General features: G+C 44.7%; 2 protein-coding genes across 6 annotated transcripts in view; both read left to right on the top strand.

Moving 5' to 3' along the window:
• The window catches only part of CEMIP (cell migration inducing hyaluronidase 1), a 172,905-nt gene that overhangs the window by 6,364 nt on the left and 153,260 nt on the right, over positions 1-13,281 (top strand). The window lies entirely within an intron of this gene.
• LOC309328603 (cell surface hyaluronidase CEMIP2-like) overlaps positions 1-13,281 on the top strand; it is a 101,927-nt gene that overhangs the window by 25,883 nt on the left and 62,763 nt on the right. For all 3 annotated transcript variants that reach the window (XM_081838675.1, XM_081838676.1, XM_081838677.1), the window contains 8 exons: positions 74-243; positions 2,706-2,894; positions 4,073-4,242; positions 4,567-4,776; positions 7,327-7,532; positions 9,687-9,756; positions 10,385-10,513; positions 11,744-11,829. In XM_081838675.1, the coding sequence (XP_081694801.1) occupies positions 74-243; positions 2,706-2,894; positions 4,073-4,242; positions 4,567-4,776; positions 7,327-7,532; positions 9,687-9,756; positions 10,385-10,513; positions 11,744-11,829 (1,230 nt within the window). The remainder of the gene's footprint in view (positions 1-73; positions 244-2,705; positions 2,895-4,072; positions 4,243-4,566; positions 4,777-7,326; positions 7,533-9,686; positions 9,757-10,384; positions 10,514-11,743; positions 11,830-13,281) is intronic.

Raw genomic sequence — 13,281 nt, 5'->3', positions numbered from 1 at the left:
TGAATTTGAGGTTCAGATGTGAACCGGGTGTTCCATTTCTGCATCACAAGTCTGCTCCCCCCCCCTCCTCCAGGCAGCCCTGGGTTCTGGTTGGGATTCTTGGCGGTGATGCATCTTCCATCACAGAGGATGCAACGCCTTCTCAACGCAACGGGACAACAAGGTTGGCAACAGCGACAAGAGAATTTAAGACATACGAAGGCATTGTCTTTACAATCGCTGCTCACAGTGGATGGATCAAAGGTTTTTAAGCCCTTTTCTAATCTCTTGTTCAAGTGTTGTTTATCTGCTTTCTCTCTCCTCCCTGAGTATGTCTTTTGAGCTGTCGCCCAGTTTATAGAAATCTCAAGTCTATCTGATTGATTAAATTTGCATATGAGTAAACCAATAAGGCTGAACCAAAATCCACACTCCCGTTTTTAGATCTTTAACTGTGCTTTTTTTTTTTAAGAGCCTTTGATAGATTACAAACCAGTTTATTGATTAAACCCTGCTGTTCTAGCTTTTTATCTCTGAAAGCCAGACAAGGTCATAGGCTGGGGCAGTCAATTGATGATCTATTATTTGGCTGTAGTCAAATATTCCATGAGGCTAAAATTATCCTTGTTTGGTACATGGTATGCATTTTTACAGTGAAGTGTATGTCAAAAGAAGGTATGAAGGCTGCTTGCTTTTCCCAACCATGTGTGAGTTAAGAACTGTGTGTACACACTCTCTCTCTCTCTCTCTCTCACACACACACACACACTTCTTTCATGCTTCCTTTAATTTTCTCTATTATTCATTTTATTGTTTCTTTATTTTTTGCATTTCTATCCCAAGTTGCTCAAAGCCAGAGTTATTTTCACAATAACTTTGTGAGTTAGAAACAAAATAATAAAAAATAAATTCCTTCCAGTAGCACCTTAGAGACCAACTAAGTTTGTTATTGGTATGAGCTTTTGTGTGCATGCACACTTCTTCAGATACGAAAGCTCATACCAATAACAACCTTAGTTGGTTTCTATGGTGCTACTGGAAGGATTTTTTTTATTATTTTGTTTCGACTACGGCAGACCAACACGGCTACCTACCTGTAACTAGATCTGTGAGTTAGGTTTTGCAGAGTGTGTGTGACTGGCAAAGGTGACCCACTGAACTTGACTGAACTTAGGGTCTCTCCAGCCCTAATGTGACACACTGTCCTCTATATTGCACTGGCTTCTGTTAGCACTGGCCCATTCAGATATGGCTTTGATCTTTCATAGCAGGTATCTTCAACCTTTTCAGACCCGGGACCCTCTTTTAACCCAAACACGCATTTGAGGATCTTTTTCTCAAACTTTTACCATGTATATATGCATGGTGGTGGTAGCACACCTGTGACACCTATTTTGGATCAGGCCACGACCCCTTAGTGGATCCTAACTCACCAGTTGAAGATCAGTGTCTTCTACTGACTACACTCACCGGAGACACACACAAATTTAGAACGGTGGTTTTGTGTTTCTCTGGGGAAGCCAGCGAGAACTGCTTGATCTCTTGAATGTCGAAACTCTGCTCATTATGCTAGTTAACAGATTTTTCTCTTCTTTCATTGAAGTATTCAGTGTTATCTGCTGTCAAAATTCTTGTTGATAACAGTTCAGCCGAGTTTCTCCCTCCCTCCACCCCTTAGTATCTTTCCTCATTACAAAATTAACACTTTATGTCCCGGGTCAGCAATTCGGCTTTTTTCTTTTGAGGATATAAACAGCCTTCACCAGCCCAGCAACTTTCAGATGTTTTAGACTGTGATAGGAGTTTGTAGTCCAAATATCAAGAAGGTATCAGGCTGCAAAGTCTGATATATGTGTAAAGGATAGTAGGTCAGTGCCTCAATCCCATTCTCTTATAGAGTCCACTTCCTACATAGCCAAGGTGCCGTGCTTGGGCAAGGACATAGATTTTAATCATATTTCATTTACATCCTGCCTCTTCTCCCTGCTGGAGCTCAAATCACCAAATGTTATGCCTTCTGTCCTGGAGCTACAATTACCCAGAGCAGCTTCCTGGTTGAAGAATTGGGGCCAGTGAAGCCAATGAATTTGAATCCCATGAAAGAGCAGCAAATGTTAATTTATTTTATTTTTTACTGCCAGAGAGGGAGGTGAAGAGGTGCTGCTGGGTTTTTCCAGCTGCTGACCTCTGCTTCAAATATTAGGCCCCTTTGGGGTATGTGTATAACATTTGATCTGTCAATTCACTGGCTAGTTTTGACTGCTCAAATGGCTCTCTCCAATGCAGGAATGGCAAAAAGAAGCAGCGTAGGGAACTGTTCTACTCAGGGCCATATTTTATGTCAATCTATCCCAATATTGGGGACACGGGTGGCGCTGTGGGTTAAACCACAGAGCCTAGGACTTGCCGATCAGAAGGTTGGCAGTTCGAATCCCTGCAACGGGGTGAGCTCCCATTGCTCGGTCCCTGCTCCTGCCAACCTAGCAGTTCGCTCCAGCGGTACCGCTCCAGTGGGAAGGTAAACGGCGTTTCCGTGCACTGCTCTGGTTCGCCAGAAGTGGCTTAGTCATGCTGGCCACATGACTCGGAAGCTGTACGCCGACTCCCTCGAGATGAGCGCCACAACCCCAGAGTCGGTCACTACTGGACCTAATGGTCAGGAGTGCCTTTACCTTTACCTTTTTATCCCAGTATATGTTACTGATCACTCCCCCCCCCCTTTCTAGGAGTACCCCATCATGGATTCAAAGTGGAAGTGTCTAACGGCGTAATTTTGGATTTGGTGGACGAAGTGACTAGCTGGCTCCCCGGAGACAAGGTCGTCATTGCCAGCACAGACTATTCCATGCACCAGGCTGAAGAGTTTAATCTTCTGCCTTGTCCTGAATGTCAGACGAACCAAGTGAAGATTGATGGTACGACCAACAATGCCTCTGTAAGGTCTCCTTTGTTGACAGAGCTCCTTAGTTTATATTATGAATGAATTGATCAAAGAGCTAAAAATGGAAACAGTTTTCAAGTAATGAGGACTGGTAGCATGGAGAGTTCAGTGTCCACCACTAGTTCATGAACAGCAGGTGCAATTATTTGACTCTTCAGTGTAAACAGTGAGCTAGAGACAGGGGTTCCCAAACTGTGGTCCATGAACCACCCGTGGTCTGGGAGCTCTGTTCAGGTAGTTTGAGAGATGTCCTCAGTAAATATTCATATTTATTTTTAAACATATTTTCACTGCTTTTCTGTCTAATATTGTATTTTATTGTATAACAGCTGAATTGAGCTAGGGAAAGTGGGCTAAGCTGGATATGGGGAATTATTTGATAAGTTCTCCTTTTGGTAGAGCGTTAAGACTCTTAATCTTGGGGTCTTGAGTTTGAGCACCACGTAAGGAAAGGTAACAACAGGAAGAATTAAAGGAACTATTGGAAACTCAAGGCAGTAGAGATATAAGATGATCAGAGCCCCACCGAACTTGAAGCATGGGAAGCCCCAATAAAAAATTATAATTTGGCGGAATATTTGGACTATATGATATGTATTTTTATAATTTGGAATATTTAATGTGATTTGATTGAATTGTTAAAATGGAAAATTTAATAAAAATTATTTTTTAAAAAGAGAGTTTGAGCACCACGTTGGGCAAAAGATTCCTGCATTTCAGGGGTCAAACTGGATGACCCTCATGGTCCCTTCCAACTGTAAAGTTCTATGATTCTTTTACTAGGGTCATAGGAAGCTCCTTTAAGCAGAGTCAGACTATTGATCCATGTATCTCAGTGTTGTCTACATAGATTGGCTGTGGCTCTCCAGGGTTCAAAATTGGGATATTTGTAGCCCTATCTGGAGGTGCTCAGGATTGAACCTGGGACCATCTGTGGGCAACGGAGATGCTCTACTTGTAATGGCTTGAGAAAGCACAGTTACTATACTGTAGCCTTCAAATGAATTTCCCTCACTCTTCCACCCTAAGGGATGGTCTTTATCCCTTTATCAGTTTCCTGCTCTCAATTGCGACTGATATTTCACAAGGCTCAGTGGGTTGGGATAGGGCATGAGGAAGACCCTTTCAAGCTTCTTAAAATTATTTTGCCAGGAAGTCCCCTCTATCTCCATATGGGTGAGATTGTGGATGGAGTAGACATGAGGGCAGAGGTTGGCCTCTTAACCCGAAATATACTTATCCAAGGAGAAATGGAGGACTCTTGTTACGGACCAAACCACTGCCAGTTTTTCAGCTTTGATACTTTTGGAGGACAAATTAAAGTAAGTGTGTTTTTGGTGGACATTGACCAAACCCGGCCCAGATATTTAGTGACCTGAATCTCCCAGCCCTAAAAAGACAGGCTCCAAAAGTCTTGGTTAACAAAATGAATACAGTATTGTAGGCCTAGCCCTTTATCTACTTTAGGAACCTCCAGATTCCAAAACAAGGGTAGAAACTTAATATCCTCTTGCTCTCCACACCTCTGGCTACTGTTCATTTCCCTGTCAACAAATGCTGTACCACTTGCTGGTCCTGATAATCAGTTTGTGCTTCTTCTTTCTGCCACGGACTCTTTCCTTATGTGTTCTTGTTTGTCTGAATAGATCCAAAAAGGTTTTACCTCTGTCCACATGTCAGGGGTGGAGTTGAAGAACATGGGCCAGCAGGTCCTAGGCAGCTATCCGGTACATTTCCATCTGACGGGAGATGTAGATGAGAGAGGAGGCTACAGCCCACCATCTTACCTTAACAATCTGGCCATCCATCACTGCTTCTCGAGATGTGTCGCCATCCATGGAGCCAATGGCCTTTGGGTAGGCAGCTGTTTTCGTGTTTCCTGATTATAGTAACTCGCATGTCCATTATAGTAACTCGCATGTCCTTTATAGTAACTCGCATGTCCATAGGGGTTTGGGTACCCCTAAGCTAACGGCAGTTAGCAGTACGCTTGTTGCAGTGGTGGAATGTTTTGGACTAGGGCAGGCATGGCCAAACTTTATCCTCCAGATGTTTTGGGACTACAGTTCCCATCATCCCTGACCACTGGTCCTGTTAGCTAGGGATGATGGGAGTTGTAGTCCCAAAACTTCTGGAGGGCCAAGTTTGGCCATGCCTGCACTAGGGGAATGTTGTTATTCAAGAGAATGCATAACAGGCTGCTGGGAATGTTGTTGTAAGATAGATTGGGCAATCCAATGAGTTTCCACTAGACCAGGGATGTCCAGCTTCCGAGAGACTGTGATCTACTCCCACTAAAAACACTGGCATTGATCTACCCATTGTATTGACCAGAGTTGAAATTGTTGGGCTTTTTTTAGGGAGCCAGAGGGGTCGGGGTTCCACAATCAACCAGGGGCATCCCGCAATTGACCGGTAGATCGCAATCGACCTGTTGGACAACCCTGTGTTGAAGTCCTCCTTTGCACAACATGAAATTTAATAGTGTTAAAAGAATATAATGTCGTATTTGAAAATGGCGCATGTTGCAGTATGTATTCTGTGTGGAAAGTTGAAGGTCAAAATGCAGAAGGATAAATGGAGATGTCTAAATAAGGATAACTCTGTATTGCATATTTGGAAGGTCTTGGAAATATGATATAATTCATGGACCACATTGGTGAAGCCAAAGGGTCTTGTTATCTCGGCAGCCCAGGGCCTCCATAGACACTGCCCAGGCTTGTGCCCCAGGGAGGTCACGTTGGTGCTTGCTAGCTAACGCAGCAGTTTGACCACCCCCAGAGGTGCACTCCATTGTCTCTCTCTCTCCAGAGATGGATGCCAATAGCATGGCTAAGTCTGTTCTTTCTATCCATCTCAGTTTTTAGTGATGAGATGATTTGGGATGGCTCCAAATAGCTAACTTATATATAGCTCTGCAACACAATAAATGACCTTTGTGCTCTCCAACAATGCGTGTTGATGGCTATTTCATGATGTTCAATCATGGTTAGGTTTTGGCACTCAACCTATCACGCAACATGAGGCAGGAGGAACCTGGCCAAAATGTTTCTCAGACTGTATCACCCAGGCTCACAGCCAGAAGTGTGTGATTGTGTGTGTGTGTAGCGTCAAAGAATATTTAGCAGGAGGAATTGTAAGTCAATGCTAAGCAAAACCTTAATCCAAGTAGTCCCATATGTTTAAAGGTGTGTGTTTCGGGTTAAACCTAAAATGTAAAAAAACACCCCAAAAGTCAAATGCTTCTCCTTCAGTGTGACTTGATACAGATTTTGCATTCCTGTCTTTGAGAGCAATCAGACTGGTGTGTCCAAGGAATAGGACCTTTTTTGGGTTCCTTGGCCCCATGCTCAAGGAATTGTTCCAGCTGAAATGCTTAGCATCTTATCATTGTGGGTGTTCAAGGAGGCTGTATACAGTGGTGCCTTGCAAGATGAAATTAATCCGTTCCACGAGTCTCTTCGTCTTGCGGTTTTTTCGTCTTGCGAAGCATGGCTATTAGCGGCTTAGCGGCTTAGCGCTATTAGCGGTTTAGCGGCTTAGCGGCGTTTAGCAGCTTAGAAAAAGGGGGGGAGGGGAAAAACTCGCAAGAACTCGCAAGACATTTCGTCTTGCGAAGCAAGCCCATAGGGAAATTCGTCTTGCGAAGCACCTCAAAAGATGGAAAACTCTTTCGTCTAGCGAGTTTTTCGTCTTGCGAGGCATTTGTCTTGCGGGGCACCACTGTAAATCAATCTTTTTTTTCACAACTCCCTTCTCTTGAATGAGGATCCTTCATGTCTAAAGAAGATTGGAAAATGTTTATTGAATATATGGGGGGAAATTATGTCTACTTGAAAACGTTGGCAGCATTAAGAGAGATTCAACAGCATAAACAAGTTTTGGTGGATGTAATAATGGAATACTGAGCGGTTTAGTTTATGATACGCAAAATGAACCATGGAAGAAGGGAGGTCATTGACATTGTAAGAATATTTAAATGAATATTCTAAATTGTAAAACAGAAAATTCAATAAAAAGTGTATGTGTGTGTGCAACATCTGTAGAACACTACATTGGCTGTCTCCACACACAGGCTCATGGGTGCCAGGGGTGTTCCTAGGGGGGATGGGGGCGGCCCTCTCCTGGTGCCATTCCAAAGGGGGGACAAAAAAATGCCAATCCCCGATCGGCGGCACCCTCCTGGGCTTGCGCCGCTCACTGCGCACCCCCCGGGAGGTGCGCCCTACTGCGCGGGCAGCATGCCACACCCCCAGGACACGTGCTATGCCCACTGCAGGCGGCACACCAGGCCCCCTGGGAGGAGCGCCGCTCCTGTGTACCAGAGCAGGTTGCTTCGCCTCCGATGAGTGCAGCCTATTTTTAACAATTGTCCCTCCTTCTTTTGATGTGGGTGGCTTGTTTAGGTGAAAGATACCATCGGCTATGACACTCTGGGACACTGTTTTTTCCTGGAGGACGGGACAGAGCAGCGGAACACGTTTCACCACAACCTGGCTCTCCTTACCAAGGCAGGCACAATCTTGCCGACTGACCGCAACGAGGCCATGTGCCTCGCAATGCGAGATCATGTGCATGGAGGATATGTTCCTGTCCCAAGCACTGATTGCATGTAAGTAAAACCTCCCAGCCGGGGAGATTGTTGTGTGTCGCCATAGAATGCATGGAAAAGTTCTGGTGTTTTTCCTAATATAAACAAGGTGCTGCGTAAAGGATCAAGCAATTGATTTGTACAACCTGGTAGCTCACTTAAGGGTTTTACAGTCATACCTCGGGATAAATACGCTTCAGGATAAGTATTTTCGGGTTGTGTTCCACGGTGACCCGGAAGTAACAGAGCACGTTACTTCCGGGTTTCGCCGCTTGTGCATGCGCACTGTCAAAATAATGTCACACACATGCACGGAAGCAGCCAAACGCGACTCGCGCATGCACAGACACACAGTTGCATCTTACATTCTGTTCAGGATGCAAACGGGGCTCCGGAGTGGATCCCTTTCACATCCCGAGGTACCACTGTATTTCATCCACACACCTGTCCCATAAAGAGGCAGCGTTTGGATTTTGGTGCATGCAAATGCTGTGTCCGTAGGGGGATTCCTCAAGAACCCTTTCACCAAGACGCAGGGCCACATGGATCTTGCAGCACTCACAGTGTTTGCTTGCAAAATCATTTGCAGAGGAAATAATAGAATCATGGAGTTGGAAGGGACCAGGAGAGTGCAGTGCAAGAATCTTTTGCCTATCGCGAGGCTCGAACCACAACCTTAAGATTAAGAGTCTCAAAGTCTGCCAACCGAGCCAGTATGCAAAAATGGCATATGCTGGGCAACATGCATGCACTAAAAAAAGTTGCAGATTGGGAGCACTGAATTTAATACTGGAAAAATGGAATGGAAAGAACTGAACAAAGCTCAGCGCCCTTCCAGAAAATAATTCTGCTCCTGGCAACCCCAATCACTCTTTTTATCTCAGTAATATAATTAGGGACAGAGTCGTTTTGTTGTTGTTAGGGTTAAACCTTTGGGAGTCAAGAGTCTGTGCCGATTTATTGTAAACCACCCAGAGTTCTACCTTCTGGCACTCCTCTAATGACACATGTCACTTAAGTTTAATGTTTAACCGTTGATTGCATTTTACACTGTCTGCATAGGAGGCAGTGGCACAGCCGGGATAGAGAAGTCATGCAGACATACTGGTACGATATATCTATATCTGGACTTTTGATAAGATAGCACTCTCGAGTGCTCTTCCTCCTACGGAAGTTTTCCTGGAGAAACTCACCAGATTGGTGGTGATGACTAAGGAGATTGCATTGTTGCAGATGTTATGGGCAGTCGGCTAGGTTTTGAGCCTGTTCTGCCAGCTGATATCATGTCTTTATTCAGCAGAGCGATCTGGGAATGAGAAAGATTGAATAATTAGAGACTGCATAGGTAGCTAGTGCTCAATAGAAGAAGAAGAATTTGGATTTGATATCCCGCTTTATCACTACTCTAAGGAGTCTCAAAGCGGCTAACAATCTCCTTTCCCTTCCTCCCCACAACAAACACTCTGTGAGGTGAGTGGGGCTGAGAGACTTCAGAGAAGTGTGATTAGCCCAAGGTCACCCAGCAGCTGCATGTGGAGGAGCAGGGAATCGAACCCAATTCACCAGATTACAAGTCAACCGCTCTTAACCACTACACCACGCTGGCGTGATGGCAAAATCAGGATCCGTTCTTGGGGGGATGCATATAATTTCTGGGGCAAATTTCTTTGTTTTCCTCTGCTGGCATTAATGATTCAATTAGAACAGCCTTGTTCTGAAGGAACATCTGCAGATGGTTCCAGGTTTAATCCCCAGCGACGCCAGCAGGGACTGCTTGCCTGAAACCCTGGAATGCAGCTTCTACTCAGAGTCAGCACAACTAAGTTAGATGGACCCAGTGGTCTGCCTTAGGCTGTGTACACACTCTGCATTCGAAGCACATGACTTTCCCCAAAGAATTCTGGGAATCCTGTTTCTCCTGTGGAGCTCAGCTTTTCCGCTAACGATTTCTTAGCTGTAATTTACAACTCGGTCCGTAATGAGCTTCTGTGACTTGCCTGACATCACTTAACGCCTTGAACTTCTCATAAAGAATGTCATTTATAGGACTTTGCAGACTTTTAAGGATTCATGGCAGTATTGTGGCCAAGCACCAGCCACTGCGGCGCTATAACATTTTTTTATTTCTTCCTGTTCAGTGACTTAAAATAAATCTCTGTGTTTCCCTCTCCCCAGGGCTGTCAGCTCCTTCTGGATTGCTAACCCAAATAATAATCTCATAGACAATGCGGCTGCAGGTGCTCAGGTAAGTCTGATAAAGGCTGTGTGCTTGCTTGTCTCCAGCCCTGAATCTTAAATCTTGTTCTTTAAGCAGGTTCCCTTTTGCCCTCCATGGAATTCTGGGTATTGTGAGTTTTTTTGTGAGGGTTCTGAGAGCTTCTCACAGGCCTGTTGCCAGACATATGGGGTCGTATCCAGTATGCATAATAGACTCATTGAAAGTAATGGAGATGGCTAACTTAGGTCTATTTTCAATGGGTCTACTCTGCGTAGGACTTATATTGGATAAAGCCCATTGTCATGAATATACCGTATATTTTGCTCTATAAGGCTCACTTTTCCCCTCCTAAAAAGTAAGGGGAAATGTGTGTGTGTCTTATGGAGTGAATGCAAGCTGCGTAGCCATCCCAGAAGCCAGAACCAGCAAGAGGGATTGCTGCTTTCACTGTGCAGCGATCCATCTTGTTGTTCTGGCTTCTGAGATTCAGAATATATAGGTGCGTCTTGTGGTCTGGTGCGTCTTATAGAGCGAAAAATACGGTAATATAATGCCCTTGCCCCCTGCCAGTGTAAGCTAGCTGCAAAGTTTAATTCAGTAACGTTTGCTCACTCTGGAGATTCTTACGCATCTTCTCCCTGCCCCCATTCTCCAGGACGTTGGAATATGGTATATCTTCCACCGGGTTCCTACTGGACAGTCTGAAGGACAGTATCCAGCCGGGCAGTCTGAACTGACTCCTCTGGGGACGTTTCACAACAACCGAGTCCACTCCAACTTCAAGGCATGTTGCAAATTTCTGTAAATACCAGGGCAAGGATGGTGAACTAAGGCCAAGATTCCATTGTGGGTGACCTTCCAGGGACCGCGTGCCTTGATATGAACATGGTCACAAGAGAATTTCCCAAACTTGGGTCTCTGGCTGTTTTTGGACTACAACTCCCATCATCCTTAGCTAGCAGGACCAGCGGTCAGGGATGATGGGAATTTTAGTCCCAAAACAGCCGGAGACCCAAAGCCTGGTATAGCTGGTGCTTCTGCCTCTCTTTTCCTTGGGTAAACTGTCTTCCCTTCTTCATTCCCTGCCTTTTTTAAAGGATCCTCTCAAAAGTTGCTTTGGACTACAGCTCCCATCATCTCTGCCCATTGGCCATGCCTGCTAGGGCTTATGGGAGCTGTAGTCCAGCAACATCTAGAGGTCCACTAGTTTTTCCATCTGTGCTGTAGGATTTGAGCAGTCAGCAGTAGGCTCAGAGGCAGTTTTATACCTGCTCTGACCTTTTCGCTGGCATCGGCTATACCCTCATCCCTGTTGGATTTTCTGAAATAGTGGGTGAACACAGCCAGCCTTTGCAATTTGCACTTTTCTAAATCTTGCAGTGCGTTTTTTACAGCCAAGGTGTGTGTGTACAAAAATGCACATACAGTACCAGAACATGCATAATTCTGCGTATATTGGTGAAGCTAATATTTAAAAATGCTCTGTATTAGGGGAAATGGCTTGTCCAAACGCCAAGCAAAATTGTGCAGAGAAATTGGAATTGAAACGTTGGAGAACTTTAGTAAGGATTTTCTTTTTAATTAAAAATCACAAATTGCTGCAGAAATGTGGAGGCCTGAATTTAAGATAAATGAAAAATGAGGTCGACCAAAGATTGAGAAATTCATTTATCCTTACTCCCTAGATGTGCAGAAGTATGAAAGGTTTTCTAAGTAAACACTTAAGCTTCTGGGACTGTCAGAATGTTAATGGGACTCCAACTCCCATCAGCCCCAGTCAGCATGAGCAGCAGTCAAGGATGATGGGAGTTGGAGTTCAACAACATTTGGAGGGTCACAGGTTCTAGCATGCCCATTGTTTTTTGTGCCAATACGTGTCTATGTTTTATATCTCCGCTCCCTTAGCAAAATGCTCCAGACCTTCCTTACCAAGTATGGTACCCTTTGCTTGTTCAAAAATAATTGAACTCAGATGGTGAACGTTTGTGTGAGTGTGTATAAAATAATTTTCCAGGCTGGCTTGTTTATTGGGAAAGGAGTCAAGACGACGAAAGCCAGCGCTGAAAATCCTCGAGAATATCTGACAGTGGATAACGCCAGGTGTGTAAACAAAATGTCATGCTGCCCTTTGCGGCGCGTTGAGTTTAATTTTATTGCTTTAGGGGGATTTCCAGTCTGTTCGGTGCTTCTGTCTTCGCACTTTGGGGTGGGCACTCACGTCTACTAACTAGCAAAATGTCTGAAATCTGAGGGGATGTGCAAGCCAGTGTTGTGTTGTGGTTAAGAGTGTCAGGTTATGCCTGGGGAGGCTTTGATTCAAATTTCCACTCCAGCCACAAAACGCTCACTGGGCAAATTTGGGACAATCCCTGTTTCCTCTGCCTTTTCTACCTCACAGGGTTGTTGTGATGATAAAATTGGTGAGGTGTGTGTCAGCTCCTTAGAGACAGATGGGATGGGGGGGGGGGAACTGTCCGCAAATGGCTTGTGTGTTGCAATGGTCTGCCTGGTGTGCAGTAAGGAAGTGTGTATCCCCTTGTGGTGGGGCTGAATCTGCTTCTAAGACCCTCCCCCCCCCATGACAATAAACACTGCTCCTATTGGATTGGTTTAACAATCAGTCCCTCTTCCCAGGGAATTCTGGGAAGAGGTCTCCTAGCAACTCTCAGCGTCCTTAACAAACTACAGCTCCCATAATTCTCTGGGGGAAGCCATGACTGTTTAAAGTGGTATTGTAGTGCTTTAAATGTACGTTGTGAATGTGGCCTAAGCCAATTCTGCGGATAGAATTTACGCAACCATCCACACACAGTGCTTTGCAGTGTCATCAGCTCACAGAGGCAGGTGAGGAGTAACCCAGTGGCACTGCACAAAATGCCGTGGCTGTAGCCAGCACATAACTTTGATGCTCGAAAACATGTACTGGCTCCCTGTATGCTACCAGGCCGGGTGCAAGGTTCTTGTATTAATTTGCAAGGCCCTTAACAACTTGAGCCCAGCATGCCCCAGGGACTGCGAAATTCCTTATATCTTTGGCTGATCACGGAGGACTTGAGGGTGGAGAGTCACAAGCTGTGGGGGATCACAAGTAACCAGGCAATCTGTATTTGGGCTCCATTTAATGAAACTCCCTTCGTTAAACATACAGACCCCATCTCTCGTCTACTGAAAACTTTTTTTAAAAAAATAAAAAATTCCGACAGGCAATTTTTGCTGAATTTTGATTTTATAATTTTAACTGACTTTTATTTTCTCCGCATTGAGGTTTTTTTTTTTTGTTTTTTTTGCTCAGGGCCGAATATAATTAAGGGGTGTGTAAATTGTCAAAACAACAAGATGCACATCTGAAGTAGCCCAGGCTTTGGAGCATTTGGAGAATCTCAGATACTTGGCGTTTAGTCTGGGATCAGGGAAGAGAGAAGAGTTGGGAAGCTAAGTTATGTGAAGGGGTTTCTGGGACCGCTTCCAAAACGATGAACTATCTCAATCCCTCGGGGCGTATAGCCCAGAGGTTTCTTTCTACTGTACTATTCCAACACTTGCTATTTTTAG

The sequence above is a fragment of the Podarcis erhardii genome (assembly GCF_964252035.2).
Source record: "Podarcis erhardii genome assembly, chromosome: 14".
Classification (NCBI taxonomy): domain Eukaryota; kingdom Metazoa; phylum Chordata; class Lepidosauria; order Squamata; family Lacertidae; genus Podarcis; species Podarcis erhardii.
Note: the sequence above shows the minus strand (reverse complement) of the source record. Positions and strands in the feature narration are given on the sequence as shown.